This window comes from Lagenorhynchus albirostris, chromosome 3, assembly GCF_949774975.1.
Source record: "Lagenorhynchus albirostris chromosome 3, mLagAlb1.1, whole genome shotgun sequence".
NCBI lineage: Eukaryota > Metazoa > Chordata > Mammalia > Artiodactyla > Delphinidae > Lagenorhynchus > Lagenorhynchus albirostris.
Genome location: NC_083097.1, coordinates 157,330,922 through 157,356,654, shown reverse-complemented (window position 1 = coordinate 157,356,654; position 25,733 = coordinate 157,330,922). Strand labels below are relative to the sequence as shown.

The 25,733-nt window shown below is 44.8% G+C and overlaps 1 protein-coding gene across 2 annotated transcripts; it reads left to right on the top strand.

Moving 5' to 3' along the window:
- The first annotated feature begins 1,225 nt into the window (after positions 1-1,225).
- Positions 1,226-16,565, top strand: SLC1A6 (solute carrier family 1 member 6). Of its 2 annotated transcripts, XM_060146613.1 has the most exons (9): positions 1,226-1,430; positions 2,217-2,354; positions 3,871-4,075; positions 4,830-4,872; positions 5,293-5,636; positions 9,024-9,257; positions 10,582-10,776; positions 15,040-15,174; positions 16,017-16,565. In XM_060146613.1, exons 1-9 carry the CDS (start codon positions 1,226-1,228, stop codon positions 16,210-16,212), a joined length of 1,695 nt encoding a protein of 564 aa, XP_060002596.1. In that variant the 3' UTR covers positions 16,213-16,565. The 2 variants fall into 2 exon arrangements, with proteins under 2 accessions (XP_060002596.1, XP_060002595.1); XM_060146612.1 differs by lacking the exons at positions 3,871-4,075; positions 9,024-9,257; positions 10,582-10,776; positions 15,040-15,174; positions 16,017-16,565 and having other exon boundaries at positions 5,293-5,453.
- Positions 16,566-25,733: the final 9,168 nt, after the last annotated feature.

Genomic DNA, 25,733 nt, shown 5'->3' with positions numbered 1-25,733 from the left:
ACCAAATTATACCAAATATAATTTTAATATATATTTTAATGGAGGAAAGGGCCATGAAGGCAAATTTTCCTCAGACTCATGAAGGCAAATGTTCCTCACAATTTCCAAGCTGCCCTATACATGGAAGGTGTTTAGTTGGTAAAAGGATAGGCAAGTTTTATTTCTTATATGCATTTTATTTAACGTGTATTAAGATATAATAAGCATTTCAAGTAATGATCTAAGGTTCCCAGTTTAGATTACAATTATTTAGGTAAAAAAGATGACACGGATATGGCTGAATGTAAAGAGTCTGGAGTTTGGGAAACAGGGCCTGGCACCCCAGAGTGACTCTGAACATCACATTTTTCTTCAAAAATGGATCCTGAGGGGCTTCCCTGGTGGCGCAGTGGTTGGGAGTCCGCCTGCCGATGCAGGGGACGCGGGTTCGTGTCCCGGTCCGGGAGGATCCCACATGCCGCAGAGCGGCTAGGCCCGTGAGCCATGGCCGCTGAGCCTGCGCGTCCGGAGCCTGTGCTCCGCAACGGGAGAGGCCACAGCAGTGAGAGGCCCGCGTGCCGCAAAAAAAAAAAAAAAAAAAGGATCCTGAGGAGGTGCTGGGATCAAGAATTATCCCCATTTCCATCCCATGGGACTCTCCCTCTCCCTGTTGCTCACTTGGGCATTCACACAGAGCAGCTGCATTTATTGGGCACGCACTGTTTGCCGGACACCTGCTGATTCTGTCATTGTGGAAAGCCCATTTGGTGGCATCTCCAGGCTAGACGCCAAGCTGTATTAACTTGGGGGGCTAACCACAGAGGGCCTTGTTTAAGGCTCTGAGTGAAGCTGATGCTCAGCGAAGGTTTGTTAGTCTGGTTTGTGAGCTGCGTCAGCTCTCAATTACTTGTGATGATCTCGTGAGATAAGGAGGGGTCTGGAGTTAGAGAATGGCAAAAACGTCCATTATATTGTGACCTACTCCTCTGTCTCTTCCCAGCCATGCCTGGGAGTGATTCTGGAGACCCTGATCTTTTTCTGCCAGGACGTGACCCTTGAACCCCTGGCAGTGTTCTCAGGTGGCCCAGCGCAGGCACATCCCGACAGACCGACGCCGCCCCTCCCCTGCTCTTTGGACTCTCTCTGAGTTCATCACCAGCTTCTTCCACCTTTCCCCTCTTCCCACATCCACCTTCTGTCCGGCCCCTCACCAGGCCCGGGCCCCTTTGTACCCCGCAGGTAGACGATGAGCAGCCATGGCAACAGCTTGTTTCTGCGGGAGAGTGGCCAGCGGCTGGGCCGGGTGGGCTTGCTGCAGCGGCTGCTGGACAGCCTGCAGCAGAGAGCGCTGAGAACGCGCTTGCGCCTGCAGACCATGACGCGCGAGCACGTGCTGCGCTTCCTGCGCCGGAACGCCTTCATCTTGCTGACCGTCAGCGCCGTGGTCATTGGTGAGTCGTCTGGGAGGGGCGGGCTCTGCCCCTGGAGGGCGAGGACTTGAGGGAAGTTCCCCGCACAGCATATTTCTTCCCTCCACTTACTTCTTCTCACCTGCACAGGTGCACACGTCCACCATTCCCCCTCCCCAGGACGCGCTCACACAAATAGGTATACATTCTTGCAAACACATCTGTGGGTACACACAACGTCTCATCTATATGCATGTGTATATACGGGCATAAGTGTACACCATACAAACGCACACTTTCTGCATACGAACACACGCAAACATGAACACGTTTTTATGCATGCACAAAACATACAGGTGCAAAAAAGTAAACACACACTTGCACACATATACTAGAACTTATAAACACGTTCACACACACATGCATTCCTCTGCACACACAATGGCACACTTAAGAGCTTGAATACATGTGTACCCCCATGCTTGAAAACAGTAACATACACACACAAGTCATACCTGTATACACACATAGGAAAAACATGTGCATCTCATATACATGGACCCTCATATACAGGCACAGATACATGTGCACAAGTGAGTGCACTATCACATATGTGTGCATATGTACACATGAATGTGCACAGACATTTACACACACATCAACATAGTAACACATACATTCCACAATGTACACACAAACACGCACACTCATAGAATGTTTTTCTTTCACCTCTACCCACACACACGCCCTTCTTGGGATGGATGGATGGCCCCTGCTTGGGATTCAGTGACCAAATTCAACCCTACAGACCCCTCATTTTGGCCCTAGGGGTCAGCCTGGCCTTTGCCCTGCGCCCGTACCAGCTCAGCTATCGCCAGGTCAAGTACTTCTCTTTCCCTGGAGAGCTTCTCATGAGGATGCTGCAGATGCTGGTGCTGCCACTCATTGTCTCCAGTCTGGTCACAGGTGAGAGAGCCCAGGCCAGTGTTGGCCTCCAAGACCCAACCCAGAGGCCAAGCTCAAACCTGGAGCCACGGCTGTTCCAAGCATGGGACCACCTCCCCAACTCAGGACCTCAAACATGGAGCATGCACGTAGCTCTGAGTCTTTGGCCAAAGCCCTGATCCCAATCAGACCTGGGTTCCAGAACCCAGATGACCTGCAATACTTATCTCAGTAGCTTTCCTGTACTTTTCCTTGGAGGTAAAATACCAGCCTGAGAGGGGCTTAGTATCATCCAGAGATGAAAGGAAGGCTGTTGTGGGGCAACCAGGGAAGGTAGCTGGGATGTGGCATGGAAGGTAATGGGGTGGGATGTGGATGAAGATGTTTGAGATACAGGTGACAGGATGGTGGGTGGAGGGGGGGTGGAAGTATGGATGGCCTATGCAGGGGTTGGCAAACTTTTTCTGTAAAGGGACAGGTAGAAAACATTTTCAGCTTCAAGGACCATGTGGTCTCTGTTGCAACCCTTCAATTCTGTTGTAGTGCAAAAGCAGCAAGCAGATTAGTTTGTAAACAAATGGGCATGGCAGTGTTCCAATAAAACTTTATTTACAAAAACAGGCAGCGGGCCAGATTTGGCCCATGGGTGGTTGATTGCCAATCTCCAGATTTGGGGATGGGTACGAAGATAAAGGGAAGGGAGAATGATTTCTTGGGATGGGTTTCCTTAGAAGCAGAGACTGAAAAGGGGCTATTTGCACAAGTGATTTATTGAGCGGTAGCTCTCAAGAGAAACCTATGAGGAAGTGAGGTGAGCAGGATGGGATGGGGAAAGAAGCTAAGTAGAAATGTGGGTTCAGAAGAAGGTTGGCCTCTCAGCCTGATCCCACGGGGAGCTCTGGAGAATGTGCAACACTACAGAATTATTCTCCACAACTCTGCCACCGTCTAAATCAAAGGAGCTGGCCTTTTGAATCCCTGTACCAATCAGTCATTGGCTGTAGGTCTCCCATGGGGACTTTGTGGGTGAGTAAGCTCCTGTTCTGCTGAGGGCAGCCCTCAAGAGAAGGGGGCAGCATGAGCTGTTAGCAGCCAACAGGCTCAGCCGTGGAAGGATGGGTGTATCAGCATGATAAAGGGTGTCTTGATAGGGGACCAAAAGTATCTACTACAGATAGTGTATAGTGAGCTCGGTTGGAGGGAGGTGTGATTTTGGGGTGGATAGGAGGATGAAGAGAGCAATGCAGATGAGCTTATGGTGCAAAATAGGAGTGAATAGAGGATGGAGTGGGGGTTGAAAATGCTGGCTTGGAATAGAGGGAAGGTTAGTGAAGTGGTGCTTGGGATAAAGGATGGAGTGGAAGGTGTATTTGGAACATAGAATGGGAGTTGGAGGATGGCGATGTGGGGTGGGGCAAAGGGGGAGGGATGCTTGGTGGAATGGTTGTAGCAGTGTGGGGAGTGTGGAGCAAATGGATGGGAGAGTGGGTGGTGGGGTGCGGATGGGGCTGCTCGGGCTGCACCACCTGTCCTCCAGGTATGGCGTCCTTGGATAACAAGGCAACAGGGCGGATGGGGATGCGGGCAGCTGTATACTACATGGTGACCACTGTCATCGCGGTCTTCATCGGCATCCTCATGGTCACCATCATCCATCCTGGGAAGGGCTCCAAGGAGGGGCTGCACCGAGAGGGCCGGATCGAGACCGTTCCCACGGCTGATGCCTTCATGGACCTGGTCAGGTGACGTCCTTTCTAATTTTGATGGGAATTCCAGCCCTACATGTAACAATCTATACTCAAGGGGAGACAAAGGGGATGGGCTAATCCAGCCTGGAAATGCAACACCCAAGCTGGGCCTAGTTTTTTTGGTACCTATTTTCTGTCCTGGAGCCTTGCATAAATCCTCTGAGAGCAGCTTACTCCTAGGGTATGATCTTTTGACCCGTAGGCTAGGGAGGCTATAGTTGCAGCATCTTGAGATGGGCTCAGGACAAATGGTATTTGCCTGGTGTTCCCAAGATCCATTGGAAGGTGAATGATTCTCTTAAAGTAGCAAGATTTTGCCTGCCAGAATCAAGGCTGGTCATAGTTCTACCCTAGTCACTGACTTGGGGGGAGCTTTCCGTGTTTTTTTTTTTGGAGACATCACTGTGTGTGAATTGAAGTCCCTGAGGTGGCATAGGGTCGTACCAAAGGGCTCAGACAGGCCTGAATTTGAGGTCCACCTGTACCCCTTAGGAGTTGTGTGGCTTTGGGTAACTTACATAAGTTCTTTGTGCTTTGGTTTCTTTGTATGTAAAATGGGGACATCAATAACACTCACTTTTAGGATTATTGTGGTGTTTAAATCAGATCCCATAGGTAAGGCACTTAGATCGGTTTTCAGATGTTGGCTTCTATTATTATCGTTGCCATTGCAATTATTATTACTGTTATCAGTCTAGATTCTCTTCTAAGGTCTAACCACGTTCATTCATCTGATGTTTTTCTGCAGAAATATGTTTCCGCCCAACCTTGTGGAGGCCTGCTTCAAACAGGTCAGGGGGAAGTACATAGTCTGATCAAGGAGGTTTGGAGGGGTGGGGGAGCTCGTTGCTGAGTGAATGGTCCAGGAGTGAGGGATGGGAAGAAGGACCTGACAGAGCATTGCCCAGGGGCTTTTGGAAGAGTCTGAAAGAATGTGCTTTCTATTGGTGTGGTGATCAAGGCAAGGTTAGAGAGAAGGACTTAGGTCAAAGGCTGCCTGGGGATGGTAATGGAGGAGGAACCAAGGCTTCTGATCATAGACAGTTGAGGAGACAGACCCCAAAACCTGTCTGAGCATTGCCCAGGGAGCTTGTGAAAAATGCAGAATCTATACTCATTCTTCCATTCATTGGTTGTTCACTCCCTCATTAACCTGTTATGCACTCAATTTACCATGCATTGGTCTATGGCCCAATATCTCCTTATTTCAGTTTAAGACGCAGTACAGCACGAGGTTGGTAACCAGGACCATGGTGAGGACAGATAATGGATCTGAGCTGGGCACCTCCATGCCTCCTTTATCCTCAATGGAGAACGGAAGCAGCCTCTTGGAAAATGTCACACGGGCCATAGGCACCTTGCAGGAGGTGCTGAGCTTTGAGGAGACTGTGCCTGTGCCTGGCTCAGCCAATGGCATCAACGCCCTGGGCCTTGTGGTCTTCTCAGTGGCCTTTGGGCTGGTCATCGGTGGCATGAAACACAAGGGCCGAGTCCTGCGGGATTTCTTCGACAGCCTCAATGAGGCTATTATGAGGCTGGTGGGCATCATTATCTGGTGAGTGCTGGGCTGTGACAAGGGCGGGGTGGTGGTGGTGGCACACAGAAGGGTGTTGTCAGGGCTGGGAAGTCAGGCTGTGGGGCAGCTCCTGAAGCGGTTGTTGGGACCACTTGGCCAAAGTCATTTATATATGCATTGGTTAATTCACACCCTCACTCATTCACTTACTCATTCATTCATACCTTTGTGCAATGATTTATTCACTCATGCACTCCCTTGTTCCTCTATTTATTCACTCATTTATTCATTTGTACTCAAGCGTCTGTGCATTGTTCATTCACTCCATCATTTATCTATCTTCTCATTCTTCTATGGATTGGCCAAATTATCCATTCATTTATTTATTTATCTTCATTATTCCATGAATTGGTTCATTCATTTTCCCATTCATTTATTCATTTTTCTTTGCATTGGTTAAGTCACTCATTCATTCACTCATAAATTCATTCACAAACTCATCCACGCATTAGTTAATTCTTTGATTGATTGATTGATTTACTCACCAAGTCATCTATTCATTTGGACTCATTCTTTGACTCGTTCATCTCTACATTTGTTATTCTCTCATTCACTCAATCAAATATTCCTTGCATTCATTCATCCATTTGCTTAATCCACTCATTCATTCACTCACCCATCATGTCTCATTTGCTCATTTTCTCACTCATTTATCCACTCACCGATTATTCCTTAATTGACACATTCATTCATTCATTCTTTAAATCCCTTCATTCTTTCAGCAGACATTTTCCCAGGCTGACTTTATTTTGAACTCTAGAATACAGAGATACATTGAATTCAGTCCTTGTCCTCAAAGAGCTTTCAAAGTCTTGGAGGAGACAGGCACATATTAGATAAATATAATACAAGATGGAAGGTTCTAGAGTCAAGAGACATTACAAAAGTATAGATAAGTAAGCAGCCAATGAGGGATATGAAGTGAACTCTGTCTGGGAAGGTGAGGAGGAAGTCATGGAGACGTCCACCTTTTAGTTGGGTCTTGAAAGGTGAGTAGGAATCCAACAGGACAGGAAGAAAGGAGAGGCACTTCAAGCAGAGGGAATAGAACATGCAAAGCTCGAAAGAACCTGAGTTGTTTGGAGAATGGTAAGGAGTTCAAGAAGGTGGGAGCCTACCTAGGGAGTGCTGGTGGAAGATGTTAACGAGGCTGTCTTCCCAAATTGGGGAAGACTTTGTACATCATCCCAAATAATTTGAAAGTTGGGTGGGGGGCTAGAGGCTAAGTTGAGAGCTTGGAAAAGCAGCTGAGGGGATTGGGAGGGAAAGCTTATCAAGGACGAGCAAGAAGATTGAAAAGGAATCTTGAAAGCTCACCTGAATTGGGCACCATGAGTCTATAGTGATGTCCTTGGCACGTCTGGGAAAATATCCATATTGCCAGGTAGCCGAGTATAGGAGGAAAGAAATCATGTACAGTTGATCCAGAGTTGAGGAATTTTGCAGAGTGTGAGAAAGTAAGGATGGAGGTGAGGGATTTGAGAAAGGAGTTAACAGGTTATTCACAGAGGTAGGTCTGGAGTTGGAGACAAGTCAGCAACCACCCACCAGGGCTAACCTCGAGCCCAGCTTGGGGAATACGATGTGGCTGGAGGAGTCCCCTGTCTCCTCATTCCCACAACCTCAGCTTGCGCCTCATCATTTCTGACCTAAGCTATTGCACCGCCTCCCCAAGCGGTCCTCACCTCCTCCAGTACATCCCCCATGACAATGACCAAGTATAGACTTCAATTTCTAAAGAGACAGAAATAACAAAGGAAGTCTGGTGATGGGTGAATTATGGCATCACTGGCAGAAACTCACAAAACTAAGCAATGGGCTGTTTTGAGTGGAAAACAGGTGAGCCCCCTATGAACTTGCTTCATCTGTCTTCTCTACTCTTCTTTTCACTCACTGCTCCAGCTATACTGGTCTTCTTTCTGCTCCTCCAGTACTTCTAGTCTTTGAACTGTGCCTGCAATGCTTTCCCCTCAAATATGCATGTTTCCTTTTCATCATTCAGGTATCAGCATAAATGTCACCTCTTCAGAGAAGCCCTCCCTGACCACTCATTCTTACAGCCCCACTCACTGATTCTCTTTTGTAGTTATCACCACCTGAAATTTTTTTTTTTTTTTTTTTTTGCGGTACGCGGGCCTCTCACTGTTTTGGCCTCTCCTGTTGCGGAGCACAGGCTCCAGACGCGCAGGCTCAGCGGCCATGGCTCACGGGCCCAGCCGCTATGCGGCATGTGGGATCTTCCCAGACCAGGGCACAAACCCGTGTCCCCTGCCTTGGCAGGCGGACTCTCAACCACTGCGCCACCAGAGAAGCCCTACCTGAAGTTTTTAATGACATATTTCTCTGTGTATTGCATAGTTCCCCCATTAGGATGTAAGCACCATGAGGGCAGGGACCATGTGACTGGAACATAGTAGGTGCTCAATGGATATTTGTTGAGTGAACGAACAGGTAATTTAATAAGACAGGCTGTTTATAATTAATTTTTTATTGGAGTGTAGTTGATTTACAATGTTGTGTTAGCTTCTGCTCTACAGCAAAGTGAGTCAGTTATATATACATACATATATCCACTCCTTTTCAGATTTTATTCCATATAAGTCATTATAGAAGATTGAATAGAGTTCCCTGTGCTATACAGTAGGTTCTTATTAGTTATCTATTTTATATATAGTAGTGTGTATATGTCAATCTCAATCTCCCAATTTATCCCTCCCCCACCTTTCCCCCTTGGTATCCATAAGTTTGTTTTCTACAGCTGTGACTCAATTTCTGTTTTGTAAATAGGTTCATTTGTACAATTGTTTTTTTACATTCCACATATAAGCAATATTGTATAATATTTAGGACAGGTTGTTTAAGATGTCTGTGGGAAATCCAGGTGAAATAACTTAGGGCTGGTGAATGAGTGAGAATATGTACTTCCAGGAAAGAGAATAGGGGCATACAGGTTACAAATGTAGAGCAAAGAGTTGGGGGAAGTGAATAAGGGAAGTTAGAAGGCCAGAGATAGGGAGTGTCTGGGCAATGTCTAGGGAAAAAGCCCTGAGGACTGTGATTATTTGGGGGGACTTGAATTGGGGGGTGGGTGAAGGAGAGACCTTATAAGAATGTATATGTTGGAGTTGTAGGAACTCTTCTGCTCTCTTTGGGCGAGCTGTGGGTAATCAGGAAGAAAAGGTGGGATTTATTTGTGGGACCCAGCCCCATTTGTTATTGTGTGGGGAAGGTTGGAGTGGAGTAGGGTGCTGTATGGTGTGTGTTGCCTGGCTCCAGGGTCTATGTTGGCAAAGCCTGGGAGATGCTAGCTCCAGGCTTGTAGGGGAGGTCATGAGGGAGGCCTGACAGGTGTCTGGCTTGGCCCAGGTATGCACCTGTGGGCATCCTGTTCCTGATTGCTGGCAAGATCCTAGAGATGGAAGACATGGCCGTCCTTGGGGGTCAGCTGGGCATGTACACCCTGACCGTCATCGTGGGTTTGTTCCTTCATGCCGGTGGCATCCTGCCTCTCATCTACTTCCTCATCACCCATCGGAATCCTTTCCCCTTCATTGGGGGAATACTGCAGGCCCTCATCACTGCCATGGGCACGTCTTCCAGGTATGGCCTTGCTCCTCACCACTGGTACCCTTCCTAGGTTCACTCTTTGCCTTTCACAGGCTCTCTTAGGAGTCCTGCCCTCTCTGCCACTACAGAACCTCATCTGGGTTGTATAATAATGTCAGGTGCTCTTGAAGGTCTCCAGGTGGCTCAACACCTGGGCACTGATCTTTGTCCTGGGCTGGCTCTCCTAACCCCTTTCCCTCCTTTTCTGTTTCTCTATTTATTTCTTTATTTTTAAAATATTTATTTATTTGGCTGCACTGGATCTTAGTTGCAGCATGTAGGATCTTCGTTGCCGCGTGTGGGATCGTCGTTGTAGCATGCGGGATCTTTTTAGTTGCGGCATGTGGGATTCAATTCCCTGGCTAGGGATCGAACCCAGGCCCCCTGCATCGGGAGCATGGAATCCTAGCCACTGGACCACCAGGGCTATGTGTTTCTCTATTTAATATGGAGGGAGAACCAGCTGCAGAGGGTCCAACATGCCTCATGATCTCAGTCATCTTCTACCTCATAGGGTCTCATCCCCCCTTGAGATGGCCTCTGGGAGCTCCCTTGGCTTCCTTCTTTTTTATGGTTTCAGGGTTTTCATAAAGAGCTCCCCTCTCCACCATCAATCAAATTCAAAACAATCTGAGATGTATCACTAGAGCCAACCAGATGGAAGAAAAGTATCATTTTTATTGCTTGTAACACCTATTGGAGAATGTGCCTTTTGATCTGTGGCCAAGGAGGATTGGTGCTATAGTACCCCAGAATTAAACTCACCGGGTTGCCACAGGCATGGACACCCAAAGATCCCCTTTTATGGGTCCAGGATACAGATGCATGATACAGAGCTGACCAGGCAGAGCACATGTTTTATGGACCAGCTGATCCCAAGTGGGGAGAGAGAGACCTAGAAGGTTAGTGTAGCTGAGGTCACTCCGTGAATAAACATGGGAAGTGGGGAATAGGAGTCTTCTGTAATACCCCTCTCTTAGCCCTGAGGTGTGGGAGCTCAGAAGGCCCTTTGCCTCCTTTCTGGGAGTGGATAATTAGAGTGAACTGGTGACATGAACTAGTGTCTAGTAAGTAGCCCTCAGCTATTGGCTTTAGGTGGGTCAAGAGACCTTCAGCCTGGGGCACCTCATTGCTGTGTGCTCTCTGTGTCATGAGGAGTTCCCCTCCCCCACGCACAGTCATCAGCCTCTGAAATGTTAGACACCTGCCATCTTCCCCTTGCTCTAGCTCCCACTTTGCCTTCCAGTGTTCTCAGGGGGAGCCCTCCCTTGGCCCATTGCCACCACTTATTCTCAGCCGTTGGGGTTCTCTCTCCCAGCTCTGCGACACTGCCCATCACCTTCCGCTGTCTGGAGGAGGGCCTGGGTGTGGACCGCCGCATCACCAGGTTTGTGCTGCCTGTGGGGGCCACCGTCAACATGGATGGCACTGCCCTCTATGAGGCCCTGGCCGCCATCTTCATCGCTCAAGTCAACAACTACGAACTCAACCTGGGTCAGATCACAACTATCAGGTGAGTTGGCCTTGGGTGGGACCTGCCAACAGCTGAGACCTAAGAAGTCATTAGCTTGGCTGGGGGTGTTGGAGGGGAGGGAGTCACAGCAAGAAGTAAAGGGAGCCTTTGGGTGTTAGAAGGGGGATGTGTTGAGGGACGCAGGAAAAAATAAGACATGGTTCCTGAACTCAGGGAGGATCCAGTCTAATGAAGGAAAAAGACACACTGATGAGGATGATGATGATGATGATGATGATGACGGTGTTGGTGATGGTGATGTAGATTACGGAGGTGATAGTGGTGATGATAGTGATGGGGGTGATAAGGGTGGTGATGGTGATAGTGGAGACGACGATGATGGCCAACATTTATAAAACACTTGCTATGTGTCATACACAGCATTAAATATTGTACAGGCGTGGGCTCTTTGAATGACATCTCATGATGTCCTATGCATAGTTCCATTACTGCCCTTGCCAAATTAAAAAAAAAGATTATCTGCTTATTATGGGTAACGTAAGAGTTTTGGGAATCCAGAGAAGGGTTATCTAACTCCGCTGATGCTGTATAGCTTTCTTTTTCTTTCCATTTTCTTAGCCTCTCCCTAAATAATTTCAACATCCAAACAGGTGACTCTTCCATCATCTTCTTTTCAAAGTTCGCTGACCTTTGGAATTCCAGCCACCTACCCATGGGGCCATGTCCTGGACTTTGCCTCTGCTTAGCCTGCTCTGACATCTCGAGTATGTGCATCATGGCCACAGTCTCCAATCTCTCCACCCTCTTACTTTACTTCCCCTACATATTTTCTTTAATTCCATGAACACTTTTGCTTCTTCAACTCCTCTCATTCCCTCCGTTATGGTTTCACTTTCCCTTTATGTGTTTTAGTTCAGTGCCTCTCAAACTTTTCTGTGCATACTAATCACTTGGGAGTCTTGTTCAAAAGCAGATTCTGATTCAGTGGGTCCGGGTTGGGGCTTGAGGTTCTGCATTTCTAACAAGTTCAGAGGTGATGCTGATGCTGCTGGTCTAGGGACCACACTTGAGCTTCCAGACCAGAGAGTATGGCTCTTCATTCTTTCATTTTCTTGAGAGCATCTTTGACATCCTTACCCCTTAGTCTTTCCAAATCCTCAACATTGGGGATTCAATCAACCACTTTATCTGTTCCTATGTCAAGGTGTCTGAACCCAGCTAGAGAAAAATCTACCCACTGCGGTGATTACTGCAGTGACCACTACAAGACGACGCATTACCTTATCAGCTAAGTGTATTTCCACTCAGAAATCCCTTTATATCAGTGATTCAAAGTCTTGGCTACACGTTAGCATTGCCCAAGACCGCCTACTCCCTGAGGCTCTGACTTTGCTATGGTGGGGGTAGGGTATAGGCATTGGTATGTTTGTGAAAACTGCCCAGGTGATACTGCTGTGCATCCAGGGTAGATAACTACCCAGGTACATGGTGGCACCATTATCCATCCCTCACTCCAAACCTTCACTCTATTTATCTTCCAGCTCCATTCTCCAATTTTCTTCTGCGTAAAAGATCATATTGCCTTATACCTCAGGGGTGTCACTGAGGTTACTGGGTGTGAATGGACCCAACTTTCTGCCCCCACAACTCGGATTTATTGTGGTATGCATCCATCCATGCTTTCTTTCCCCTGATCTCAGTTTAAACATGGATCTGTCGCTCTATTCAAAACTCATTCCTCTACAGTTCCCCAAATCTCATCCCTCCTATCTTCTCTCTCTGTCAGCGATTCCATTGCTTACTTGCATTTTCAACTCCACTGCCTCTACTTGACCTTTCTCTATAGCATATGAAGGCATTCTGATGTCTCTTAGACCTAGACCTTAGACCTAGAATGCTAATGACCTCAGGGAAACTGGACTCCAGTGCCCATGCTCTTTAATGGAGCATCCTACCCTCCCTAACAGCTCTCTGCCCCTCTTGGCTACATAGGGATTGTGAATCAAGGCAGGTACCACAATGTCATGCAGTATAGTACAAAGCTGGCTTGGCTGGAAATACTGGTAACTGGGGTCAGCAGCAGGATGGAGTGCTCTCTCTTTTATAGGGGTTCTGAGAGACCACTCTGCAGATAAGGAAAACAGGCTGAACTTGGGTCCCAATGGCTTAGGGACATTCAGGGATACAGCTTAAATCTGGCGCTATGGCTCATAGCATCTGGAGGTCCTGTGAGATGTTGAGCCCATGTGAAGTCCCTTCTACAATGGGTAGAGGAAGTCCCAGCTACCTTGTTACCACACAACCCAGAGATCTTTGTGTCTTATACCTCTGAGGCCTCTGAGTCTTTCTTCAAACAATACAGACCCTGATAAAATCTCTGGACACCAAGGCTCAGGTGGGCTTCCATGGTTGGCAGTATTTCATATGTGTTGTCACACATAATTGCTGGGAGAAATAAGTGCTGCCCATGCAATTCCACTGGGACACGACAACTGGAAGCTCGCACCTGGTCTCTCCTGGCCCCTGCCCCCTGCACCTTTTGCCTTTGCTGATTTTAACCTCTGTCCTTTCACTGCAATAAACCATAAATGTGAGCATCAGAGCTTTTTCGAGTTCTGTGAGTCCTTCCGGCAAATCATCAACCCCGAAGGTGGTCATAGGGACTCCCGACACAGAGGCCATGGATATTGTTTTATTAGGAGAAATAGTAGTTTTCCTTTACCTTCTCGAGTTCCACCACTCCTTGAGAAAACGTATTGCCTTTACAACAGAAGGCTGTGGTATGAGAAGCCTTTTCTAGGGGAAACCAAGGATGCAGTGAAGATGACATGAAGATAATTTCAAAGGAACACGTTTTGGTTTGTTTGTTTGTCTAGCTTAGGGTCCCAAACATTGCAGTGAGCACTTTTCACGGGAACTTTCACATTCTGGGGAGTAGAGAAGTCATCAAAAAGGCTAAGGACTTTTGAGGGATGTTCTTAAATGGATCAGGGAACTGAGCATCACTTCTAGCTTCTAATCTATGTGAAGATCTTGGTGGCAATGGCCAGCTTGAGACCCATCAGGTAATTGCTTCAGAATTTAGTGGAAGATTGTGATTGGATGGTTAGGGATTCCTAGTTTGGACTGAATCTAAACAAAGTTTGAGTTGGATTACTGGATCCAGGTGGAATTAGCTGGATCTTACCATTCCATTGAGAGCATGATGCCTGCCTCCCAAGGGCATGCACAGATCACTGTTTATGCCAGGGCCAGCACTCAGAAGAGATATTCTCTCTCACTTAGGATAATAGTAATAATGACCCTTCTTGGGGCCCTATTCTCAAAGCACTGTTCTATTTTACTGATCATAATAACCCCTCAAGGTAGGTATATGTCTACCATTCTATAGATGAGGGAATATAGGCTCTGAGGTTATGTCCCAGGGTGTACAGCTAACGAATAAAATCTGCTGGACCCCAAAGTCCATTCCCTGTTCGTAGGCCCAAATATTTGCTCAATCACTGTTCTGTAAGAGATATCGTCTGTGTTAAGCATCTTGAGTAGCTCTATGTTCACGACTATAGAGTTTGGGAAAGGACTTCAGAAGCCACTGGGGTGGGAGAGGGGCGTCAACCTCAGGGCCCTAACACCTTTCCTGGCAAGCCCAGTGGTTTTATAATTCTTCTTAGCACACCATGCTAGACATCCAAATTGATGCAGGAGCTAAAATCTAGCCTACTTGCGATCCAGTCTGACCCTCTACTTGATGGTGGATCACCATCTCTTCATTTTCTATGTGTTTTACCTTTTAGTTTTCCAAAACCTTATATGTGTAAATGTCTAATTTTTAAAATTCACTCAGCACCATAGACAATTTCTTCTTTTGACTCTAAATTTGGCGCACCTTCAAGAGTTCTGTTCCTGGCAGCTGGACCTGTCTATACTGACCTACCTACTTCTAGCATATGTGCACATGGGGAACTCAAGCTTCTGCTTTACGGCTGCTGCCCAGGTTGATTCTTCTGCCCTCTTCCAGTCCCCAGAAGCAACTGGTTAAATCCTTACTCTTGCATCTGCAATATGAATTGTTTAAAACCTCTATCATTGGGTGGACGTCTAACCAGATCCCAACAAGGGACGAGGGAACATAACTGCATTGGCATTCAATGAAAGTTGCTTTGGATTTGCTCTTTATTTTTGGGAATTTGATTTAAGATGCCCTGGGAAACTGACCCCTTCCCTTCTTTCGTGTCTCTTCTGACACTGCCTCATCTCTCCCTTCCCTCCTCCTGCCTTGCTGTGTTCACTCTCCACGTGCAGTATCACGGCTACAGCAGCCAGCATTGGGGCTGCTGGCATCCCCCAGGCAGGTCTGGTCACCATGGTCATTGTGCTCACCTCGGTCGGCCTGCCCACTGAAGATATCACGCTCATCATAGCTGTGGACTGGTTCCTGTAAGTGCTCTTCAGACTCTGGTACTATCTGTCCTCGAACCCACCACTCTCCCTGCAGCACTCCCAACACATGGGCTCTTATTCCAGAAAGGACAGAGTTCTAGAATTTTAGAATGAAAAGGTGGCCTGGGGGAATATCCCAAGCCATGTGGATCCCAAATTCTATAGAGTTAACCTTGGGAAGTAGGGCAGGGAGGAGGTAAGCAATGGGGTCTTTACCCATTATCCAGAAAAGCCCTGCTGTACCTGTTTTATGTAGAAGTCACCAAAAAGGTGATCCTTGGGGGCAGAGCTGGCTTGCAAATTTAAAAACAAATTCTCAACTTTAATTATTTATTTATGGCCACGCTGTGTGGCTCGAGGGATCATAGTTCCCTGACCAGGGATTGAACCTGCACCTTTGGCAGTAAAAGCGCCGAGTCCTAACCACTGGACGCCAGGGAATTCCCTCAACTTTTAAAAATAGGAGGTTTACATATAAAAATCTGGACTTTTGTCCGCACTTGGGAGCTGTCCCCTGGATCTGAGTCTCATTTAGTTGGTCTTCAGTCTGGCCTTGTTTACTCACAATGGTTACCTTCCTCATCCTGTATGCTGTTCAGCTCGTAACCCCTAATTTTCTATATCAGACGTTTACATTTTTTTTAAAAAAAAGACTTGCCTTGCTAATAACAAATGTGAGCATATCAGAGCTCGGTCCACCCTGTGTTAGACTGGAATGTGAACCCCAACTTTTAGGCACAAGGAGCTCCTGGCTGCTGCACCCTCTTCTCTGTGGAGCTCTTCAAACCTCGATTAATGGTGGCTTGTCTCTCCCTCCCCCCCGACCCCACCCCCTCCAGTGATCGACTTCGCACCGTGACCAATGTGCTGGGGGACTCTATTGGAGCAGCAGTCATTGAGCATTTGTCTCAGCGAGAGCTGGAGCTGCAGGAAGCTGAACTCACCCTCCCCAGCCTGGGGAAGCCCTATAAGTCTCTCATGGCACAAGAGAAGGGGGCGTCCAGGGGACGGGGAGGCAACGAGAGTGCCATGTGAGAGCCCTCAGCTCTGCCGCCTAGAGGAGGGAAGGGGGCTGGGGAGGGGGTTCCTGGGGAAGACTGCTGCATGAGTGACTGTGCACTGAACACACATGTTCTTTCCAGCCCGTCTGGGGGAAACTGAGATAAAAGAGCAGGGATGAAAGATGTCTAAGGGCTCTGTTTCTCTCTGGGCATATGCTGAGAATTTGTGGGAGGGTGATGGGCAAGGCAGGGGAGGAGATGTTTTCCCTGGGATTGGGGCTAAGGGGAGCTTCAGGTTCCACAAGGTGAGCGATCAGCTCATGTTCCTCGTTTTCTCAAGGAGTGGTGGAACTCGAGAAGGTAAAGGAAAACTACTATTTCTCCTAATAAAACAATATCCATGGCCTCTGTGTCGGGAGTCCCTATGACCACCTTCGGGGTTGATGATTTGCCGGAAGGACTCACAGAACTCGAAAAAGCTCTGATGCTCACATTTATGGTTTATTGCAGTGAAAGGACAGAGGTTAAAATCAGCAAAGGCAAAAGGTGCAGGGGGCAGGGGCCAGGAGAGACCAGGTGCGAGCTTCCAGTTGTCGTGTCCCAGTGGAATTGCATGGGCAGCACTTATTTCTCCCAGCAATTATGTGTGACAACACATATGAAATACTGCCAACCATGGAAGCCCACCTGAGCCTTGGTGTCCAGAGATTTTATCAGGGTCTGTCATGTAGGCATGGAGTTCCTGCTGACCTTCACAACTCACTCTTTTTTATTTTTGCGATACGTGGGCCTCTCACCATTGTGGCCTCTCCCATTGCAGAGCACAGGCTCTGGACGCGCAGGCCCAGCGGCCATGGCTCACGGGCCCAGCCGCTCCACGGCATGTGGGATCTTCCCGGACTGGGGCACGAACCCGTGTCCCCTGCATCGGCAGGCAGACTCTCAACCACTGCGCCACCAGGGAAGCCCCACAACTCACTCTTTAGTCCCCCCAGAGGTCAAACTAATACAGCATTGCTAGGGTCCCAGGTAAACAAAAACAGACATTCATCAGCTACACTGTCAACACAGACTACCTGGCATGGATTAAGGCCTCAGGTAAACAAAGACACTTTTATCAGGCAGGATATTCCAGGGGCTTATAGGTCATCTTTCAGGAGGCAGTCTAGGACCAGTCCTTTATTTGGGATGTACAGGCTTTGAGCACCCTTTATCCTCTGAGTTAACCCTTTACTTCATACACCCCATGGTTGGGAATAGGGGAAGCAGCTCCCATGGGGATGAGTAATTGGGACTTGTAGCCCTGACTCTTGACTTCTGGGACTAATTGGCCTGGACATCCCCATGCTGGTCTCAGGGGGCTCTGTGTCTCCTTACTCCACAAGGGTGGATGTTGGACTTTTAGCGTTATTTTCTTACAGCTTAATGAACCAAGTGGGACATTACATGAGACCTTACTAAAGGTGTGGGGAATACACAAGTAAACAGAAGGTAACATGATTCTAGCTGCTATAGATATAACTCAACTCCATGATCCTTTTGTCCAAGAAACATGACATTAACTTTTTCTAAATCAAATTAAGCTTTGAGCACCTACCTCTCCCAAAGAGGGGAGGGAAATTAAAGCATGGGTATGTTTTGAGTTGCTCCATCCTCCATTCCTTAGGATCCTAAGAGAACCCTTGAGCATAAGCAATTGAGAGAACTTGGGAGAAGAGCTCCAGAAATTTTTAATGTATTTTCAGTCACCATGGAGACAATTATGGTCAAAGTTTGGAAATAGTCCATGAAAAGGCAAAAGGCTCCTGCACTTATAAAACATCCTACTCTACATTTGACCATGGGTAACTTTTTTTGAGATCCCAGTCTCAAACCAGAATTTCAACTTCTAGCCCCACCCACCCCATGGTCAATGTTCTGTGTCCCCAGAGGGCTCCTCTGGAAGCAGGGTATATTAGTTTTCTAGGGCTAACATGACAAAGTATCACAGACTGGGTGGCTCAAACAACAGAAATTTATTTTTGTTTTGGAGGCTGGAAGTCTGAGATCAAGGTGCCAGGTGGGTTAGTTTCTTCTGAGGCCCCTCTCCTTGGCTTATAGATGGCCGTCTTCTCACTGTGTCTTCACATGGTCTTCTCCGTGTGTGTGTCTGTGTCCTAATCTCTTCTTATCAGGACACCAGTCAAATTGGAGTAGGGCCCACCTGAATGAACTCATTTTAACTTAACTACCTCTTTAAAGACCCTCTCTCCAAATACAGTCATATTCCAAGGTATGGGGAGTTAGGACTTCAACATATGAATTTTGGGGGGACACAACTCAGGCCGTCACACAAGGTGTGACATACCATCAAGGGATGCATGACTTTTCTCGTCCAATCCTTGGAACCTGCTCCAGCTCTATTTTCTTTATAAGTCTGGGTTTTAAAGAATAAAGAAGCAAGGGAAACATAGATCACTTTTTTGTTGGGGGGGTTTGTGGCTTGGATTTGATTTTATCCCCTGGGACAAGAGAAATATAGACCATTTTTTTAGGGGAATTGTGGATTGGATTAGCTAATCTTTTCATTCTTTCAATCCTTCATGCCAGCCAGAACAAGATAAATTTATCTCTGACCACAGAAGTTTTCTGTTGTAAAATATGTGACCTGCTTTCTGGGTTTATCCTGAAAAGAGAAGATGGATGTAACGTGGGGTGTGATCAAAGGTAGGCTGGAAGCTGCAAGCAAGAGATGGAAACTCATGAGGATGGAATAAAACCTGTGACCAACTGTGTTGCTTCTGACCTCAGTGATGAGGGTTTTCTGCAGAACCCAGAGCCCTTTGTTATGGAGATAAACACACACACTTGGCCCAAGAGGCAGAGAGATTCAAAGAGGATCTAGCAGAATGTAGAACAGTTGCAGCTCCATCTGTTGCTTCATGTCAGTGAGGCAAATCAATAGATCTTCAGTAGTATGTGTGTGTGTGTGTGTGTGTGTGTGTATTTCCACAAATGGCAGCTGCTTCCTGTAACCCTCCAAATATTCCAAGAATCTTCCTTATCGTCTGTATTAGTTTCCTGTGGCTGCTGTTACACATTACCACAATGTGGGTGGCTTATAAGAACAGAAATTAATTTTCTTACCATTCAGGAGGCCAAAAATCCAAAGTCAAGGTATCAGTAGGGGTGCACGCCCTGTAAAGGCTTTAGGGGAGGATACTTCTTTGCCTCTTCCAGCTTCTGGTGGCTCCAGGAGTTCCTTGGCTTGTGGTCACATCACTCCAATTTCTGCCTTTACATCATAGGGCTTTCTCTTCTTTGTGTCTTCTCCTCTTCTGTATCTTATAAGGACAATTGTCATTGGATTTAGGGCACACTTAAGTAATCAATAATTATGTCATCTCAAGATCCTTAACTAACTGAAATTGGTGAAGACACTTTTTCTAAATAAGGTCACATTCACAGGTTCTTGGTAGGCATATCTTTTGTGGTGCTGCCAATCAAGCCACTGTATGACTCAGGAAATGTAGCTCAGTCTATTTAAGACAAAGATTTTAGTGGTCCCAGGCAGTGGAGTTGTGAGTCAGGCAAGGGAAAACAGCCGTAAAGGATATGTTTATCAAGCCAATTACCAACATGGTCAACTGGGATTCCTGCTGGGGAACGACTGGAGCCAGTGTAATATATGTGCTTCAGACTTATCTCACCCAATAAGCAAGTGAGTTATACACCAGCTCCTGTCAGTCTTTGGTTAAGGAGTGATTCCTGGGGCATTAATTCTCTTTGCACATGGATAGGGAAGACTAGAGAAATTCTTCAGGCAAAAGATGCAGATGTGAAATTTTGAAGCCAGACAGAAAGCACTAAAATGGAAAATGATGATGGGATATCTTGTATATTATGCTTCTCCATCCTACCTTCCTGGACTGCAGTTGCAATGGCTGGAAGGGCAGAAGCTATTTTGTGATCATGAGGGTGAAAACCCCATGCTAAATGTGGTAGAGCAGAAAAGTAGAAGGATCCTGAGTACTTGAGGGCCAGCCTAGAACTGCTTAGCTCTAGAATTCATGTTTCAGGAGGAAAAAAGCCTTTTTGGTTAGGCCATGTAGTCTGGTTTCTACCATATGTAGCCAATCGCATTTTAAAACAGGAATAGGAGAAATTTGCTAGCAACATACCTGATCCCCTTGACGGGGCATCCCTGTAGAGTGTTATAAAGAAAAGGCAGCATCCTTCTACAGTCATACTCTCTGATAGAACTCTGTGACATGTTCTCTATCTATATTGTCCACTGTGGTGGACTAGCCATGCATAGCTTATTGAGCACTTGATATGTAGCTAGTATGACTGAGGCACTAAATTTCTAAAGTTTTTATTTATTTTTCATTATTTTAGACTTAGACAGCCATATGTGACCAATAGCTACCATACTGTATTGGACAGCACAGTTTTAAGGAATATTGTCTTTGGGGTAATGGAGCTATTTTAGTAGCATTAGGAGAGGGAAGGACAAAGCTCTGATCCCTGTCCTAGAGTGTAGGGTTCAGGTTTCTTTATTTGACCTCATATCTATGACTAAAGTGAAACTGAGTGTTCCTTCTAAGGATGAGTATTTCTGGCTGAGACTCCAAAGCTGCTGTACCTCGATGACCCCTTGAGGAGTCACATTCCGCTTAGAGCAGCTGAGACCTTGAAGTGACAAAGCTCAAGCCCCGATTTATAAATGACTGAGGAAAGGAGCTTCTTGTCTTGGAGATAAGGGAAATCAAAACCACAATGAGATATCACCTCACACCTGTCAGAATGGCTATCATGGAAAGACCACAAATAACAAATGTTGGCAGGGATGTAGAGAAAAAGGAACTCTAGTACACTCTTGGTGGGAATGTAAACTGGTGCCGCTGGAGTTTATATATATAAACTGGTGTGTGTGTATACACACACGCAATGGAATATTACTTAGCCATAAAAAGAATGCAATTCTGCTATTTACAGCAAGACGGATGGACCTACAGAGTATTATGCTTAGTGAAATAAGTCAGAGAAAGACATATTCTGTATGATATCACTTATATGCGGAATCTGAAAAAAAAAGAATGTGTACCCAAAATAGAAAAAGACTCACAGATACAGAAGAGAAACTCTGGTTACCAAGGAGGAGAGGGAAGGGGGGAGGGACAAATTAGGGGTATGGGATTAACAGATACAAAGCACTATGTATAACATAGATAAGCAATGAAGATATACTGTATAGCACAGGGAATTATATCCATTATCTTATAATAATCTATAATGGAGTATAATCTGCAAAAATACTGAATCACTATGCTGTACACCTGAAACTAATATAATATTGTAAGTCAACTATACTTCAACTAAAAAAAACCCAGAAAAAACCAATAAGAATAGAAAACCTTAAGATGATAAAAGATCAAAGTATGTAAATAAAAATTTAAAAGGAATAGATACAAGTAAATATATATATATGATACTGTGCTCACCCTGATCACAATGAAAGGAAGTCAGATTAAAATACTAGGGGAATCTTAATAAATCTTATTCTAGGGTTTGAGTTATTTCCGAGCCTACAGCCTCAGAGACAGAATATTTCCTGGTGCGGGAGCTGACTTCCAGAAATAAGAGTTTTTATATTAGAGGGTTCCTGTTTCCTTGGAAATTGAGCTATTATTAAAATAAGGTTTGACTAGAGACAACATAATACTGTGCTTAAGAGAGTGGTCTGATTTTTTTCTCTTTTTTTAAAATTAATTTTTATTGGAGTACAGTTGATTTACAATGTTGTGTTAGTTTCTGCTGTACAGCAAAGTGAATCTGTTATATACAGATATCCACTCTTTTTAGATTCTTTTCCCATTACAGAGTATTGAGTAGAGTTTCCTGAGAGTGGTCTGATTTAGACAGCCCTGGGTTTGAGCCTCCCTTCACCACATGTATGACCTTGAGCAAGATCCTCACACCATGATCAAGTGGGGTTTATTCCAGGAATGCAAGGATTCTTCAATATACGCAAATCAATCAATGTGATACACCATGTTAACAAACTGAAGGAGAAAAACCATATGATCATCTCAATAGATTCAGAAAGAGCTTTCAACAAAATTCAACACCCATTTATGATAAAAACCCTCCAGAAAGTAGGCATAGAGGGAACTTACCTCAACATAATAAAGGCCATATATGACAAACCCACAACCAACATCGTCCTCAATGGTGAAAAACTGAAACCATTCCCACTAAGATCAGGAACAAGAGAAGGTTGCCCACTCTCACCACTATTATTCAGCATAGTTTTGGAAGTTTTAGCCACAGCAATCAGAGAAGAAAAAGAAATAAAAGGAATACAAATCAGAAAAGAAGAAGTAAAGCTGTCACTATTTGCTGATGACATGATACTACACATAGAGAATCCTAAAGATGCTACCAGAAAACTACTAGAGCTAATCAATGAATTTTGGTAAAGTAGCAGGATACAAAATTAATGCACAGAAATCTCTTGCATTCCTATACACTAACAATGAAAAACCTGAAAGAGAAATTAAGGAAACACTCCCATTTACCACTGCAACAAAAAGAATAAAATACCTAGGAATAAACCTACCTAAGGAGACAAAAGACCTGTATGCAGAAAACTATGACACTGATGAAAGAAATTAAAGATGATACAAACAGATGGAGAGATATACCATGTTCTTGGATTGGAAGAATCAACATTGTGAAAATGACTCTACTACCCAAAGCAATCTACAGATTCAATGCAATCCTATCAAACTACCACTGGCATTTTTCACAGAACTAGAACAAAAACTTCACAATTTGTATGGAAACACAAAAGACCCCGAATAGCCAAAGCAATCTTGAGAAAGAAAAATGGAGCTGGAGGTATCAGACTCCCTGACTTCAGACTATACTACAAAGCTACAAAAATCAAGACAGTATGGTACTGGCACAAAAACAGAAATATAGGTCAATGGAATAGGATAGAAAGCCCAGAGGTAAACCCACGCACATATGGTCACCTTATGTTTGATAAAGGAGGCAAGTATATACAGTGGAGAAAAGACAGCCTCTTCAATAGGTGGTGCTGGGAAAACTGGACAGCTACATGTAAAAGAATGAAATTAGAACACTCCCTAACATCATACACAAAAATAGACTCATAATGGATTAAAGACCTAAATGTAAGGCCAGACACTATCAAACTCTTAGAGGAAAACAGAGGCAGAACACTCTATGGCATAAATCACAGCAAGATCCTTTTTGACCCACCTCCTAGAGAAATGGAAATAAAAATGAAAATAAACGAATGGGACTTCATGAAACTTAAAAGCTTTTGCACAGCAAAGAAACCATAAATAAGACGAAAAGACAACCCTCAGAATGGGAGAAAATATTTGCAAATGAAGCAACTGACAAAGAATTAATCTCCAAAATTTACAAGCAGCTCATGTGGCTCAATATCAAAAAAACAAACAACCCAATCCAAAAATGGACAGAAGACCTAAATAGACATTTCTCCAAAGAAGATATACAGGTTGCCAACAAACACATGAAAGAATGCTCAACATCATTAATCATTAGAGAAATGCAAATCAAAACTACAATGAGATATCATCTCACACCAGTCAGATTGGCCACCATCAAAAAAATCTACAAACAGTAAATGCTGGAGAGGGTGTGGAGAAAAGGGAACCCTCTTGCACTGTTGGTGGTAATGTAAATTGATATAGCCACTATGGAGAACAGTATGGAGGTTCCTTAGAAAACTAAAAATAGAACTACCATATGACCCAGAAATCCCACTACTGGGCATATACCCTGAGAAAACCATAAGTCAAAAAGAGTCATGTACCACAATATTCATCGCAGCTCTATTTACAATAGCCTGGACATGGAAGCAACGTAAGTGTCCATCAACAGGTGAATGGATAAAGAAGATGTGGCTCATATATACAATGGAATATTACTCAGCCATAAAAAGAAAGGAAATTGAGTTATTTGTAGTGAGGTGGATGGACCTAGAGTCTGTCATACAGAGTGAAGTAAGTCAGAAAGAGAAAAACAAATACCATATGCTAACACATATATATGGAATCTAAAAATCAAACAAAAAAATTGGTCATGAAGAACCTAGCGGCAAGATGGGAATAAAGACGCAGACCTACTAGAGAATGGACTTGAGGATACGGTGAGGGGGAAGGGTAAACTGGGAAAAAGTGAGAGTGTGGCATGGACATATATACACTACCAAATGTAAAATAGATAGCTAGTGGGAAGCAGCCACATAGCACAGGGAGATCAGCTCGGTGCTTTGTGACCACCTAGAGGGGTGGGATAAGGAGGGTGGGAGGGAGGGAGATGCAAGAGATATGGGGATATATGTATATGTATAACTGATTCACTTTGTTATAAAGCAGAAATTAACACACCATTTTAAAGCAATTATACTCCAATAAAGATGTTAAAAAAAAAAGAAAGAAAAGCAATGAAGAGAACACAGTTCGATATTGGTAGATGTGATTATACAAAATTTACATACACTCACAATTCCCCAAAATACGTCTATACTTACATTAAAAAAATCTAAAATTAAACAGCCAATTTTTGAAAAACTCAAATTCTCTGTTTGAGAGATTGCACTTAAAAAGAGGAATAAAAGTTCACAGATCCTACTATACAAAAGAGGATTCACACAGATATTAGGAGATAGAGAAAGTAAATGACTAAGAAATCCACATACATATTCAGCCTCAGAGGTAATGAAACAATTGCAAAGTAAGGTCATTAGTACGCCATTCTTCATATCTTAATTTTTTTTTTCAATTTTTTTCACAGAAGATAATGTGAAGGGTATGCCTTTTGCAACTGCTGTTTCAAGGATGCATTCACAATAATTCCTTGGTGTGTACCTTTCTCATCAATATGGAAACATTGTCAAATATACCCTGTCATACAGACCTACTAGAGAATGGACTTGAGGATATGGGGAGGGGAAAGAGTAAACTGTGACAAAGCGAGAGAGAGGCATGGACATATATACACTACCAAACTTAAGGTAGGTAGCTAGTGGGAAGCAGCCGCATAGCACAGGAAGATCAGCTCAGGGCTTTGTGACCGCCTGGAGGGGTGCGATAGGGAGGGTGGGAGGGAGGGAGATGCAAGAGGGAAGAGATATGGGAACATATGTATATATATAACTGATTCATTTTGTTGTAGAGCAGAAACTAACACATCATTGTAAAGCAATTATACTCCAATAAAGATGTTAAAAAAAAAAGAAAGAAATTCTGGAGCTTCCACTTACATTGAATATTTTTAAATTATTTTGTGTAAGAGACTTTAATTAAATGTGTTTGGATGGGGAACAATGAATTTATTAAAATAAGTGAATGAAAATCAAAATAAACATCTTATTTAAAAATATATATATATATATACCCTGTCATAAAAATTAAAAAGAAATGGTCTCACTCTGTTTTATATGCCTCCATCGCTAACGCCCCATTTTTATACTCCAGTTAATTAACAAGATATAGGACACTGTTTCACTTTTAC

What these genes read in the sequence shown, in the direction of transcription:
- SLC1A6 (XM_060146613.1), top strand. Translation starts at nt 1,226, where the DNA reads ATGAGCAGCCATGGCAACAGCTTGTTTCTGCGGGAGAGTGGCCAGCGG. An exon ending in GCCTTCATGGACCTGGTCAG is followed by an intron (nt 4,076 to 4,829) that starts GTGACGTCCTTT and finishes GTTTTTCTGCAG; the next exon opens with AAATATGTTTCCGCCCAACC. An exon ending in ATAGCTGTGGACTGGTTCCT is followed by an intron (nt 15,175 to 16,016) that starts GTAAGTGCTCTT and finishes CACCCCCTCCAG; the next exon opens with TGATCGACTTCGCACCGTGA.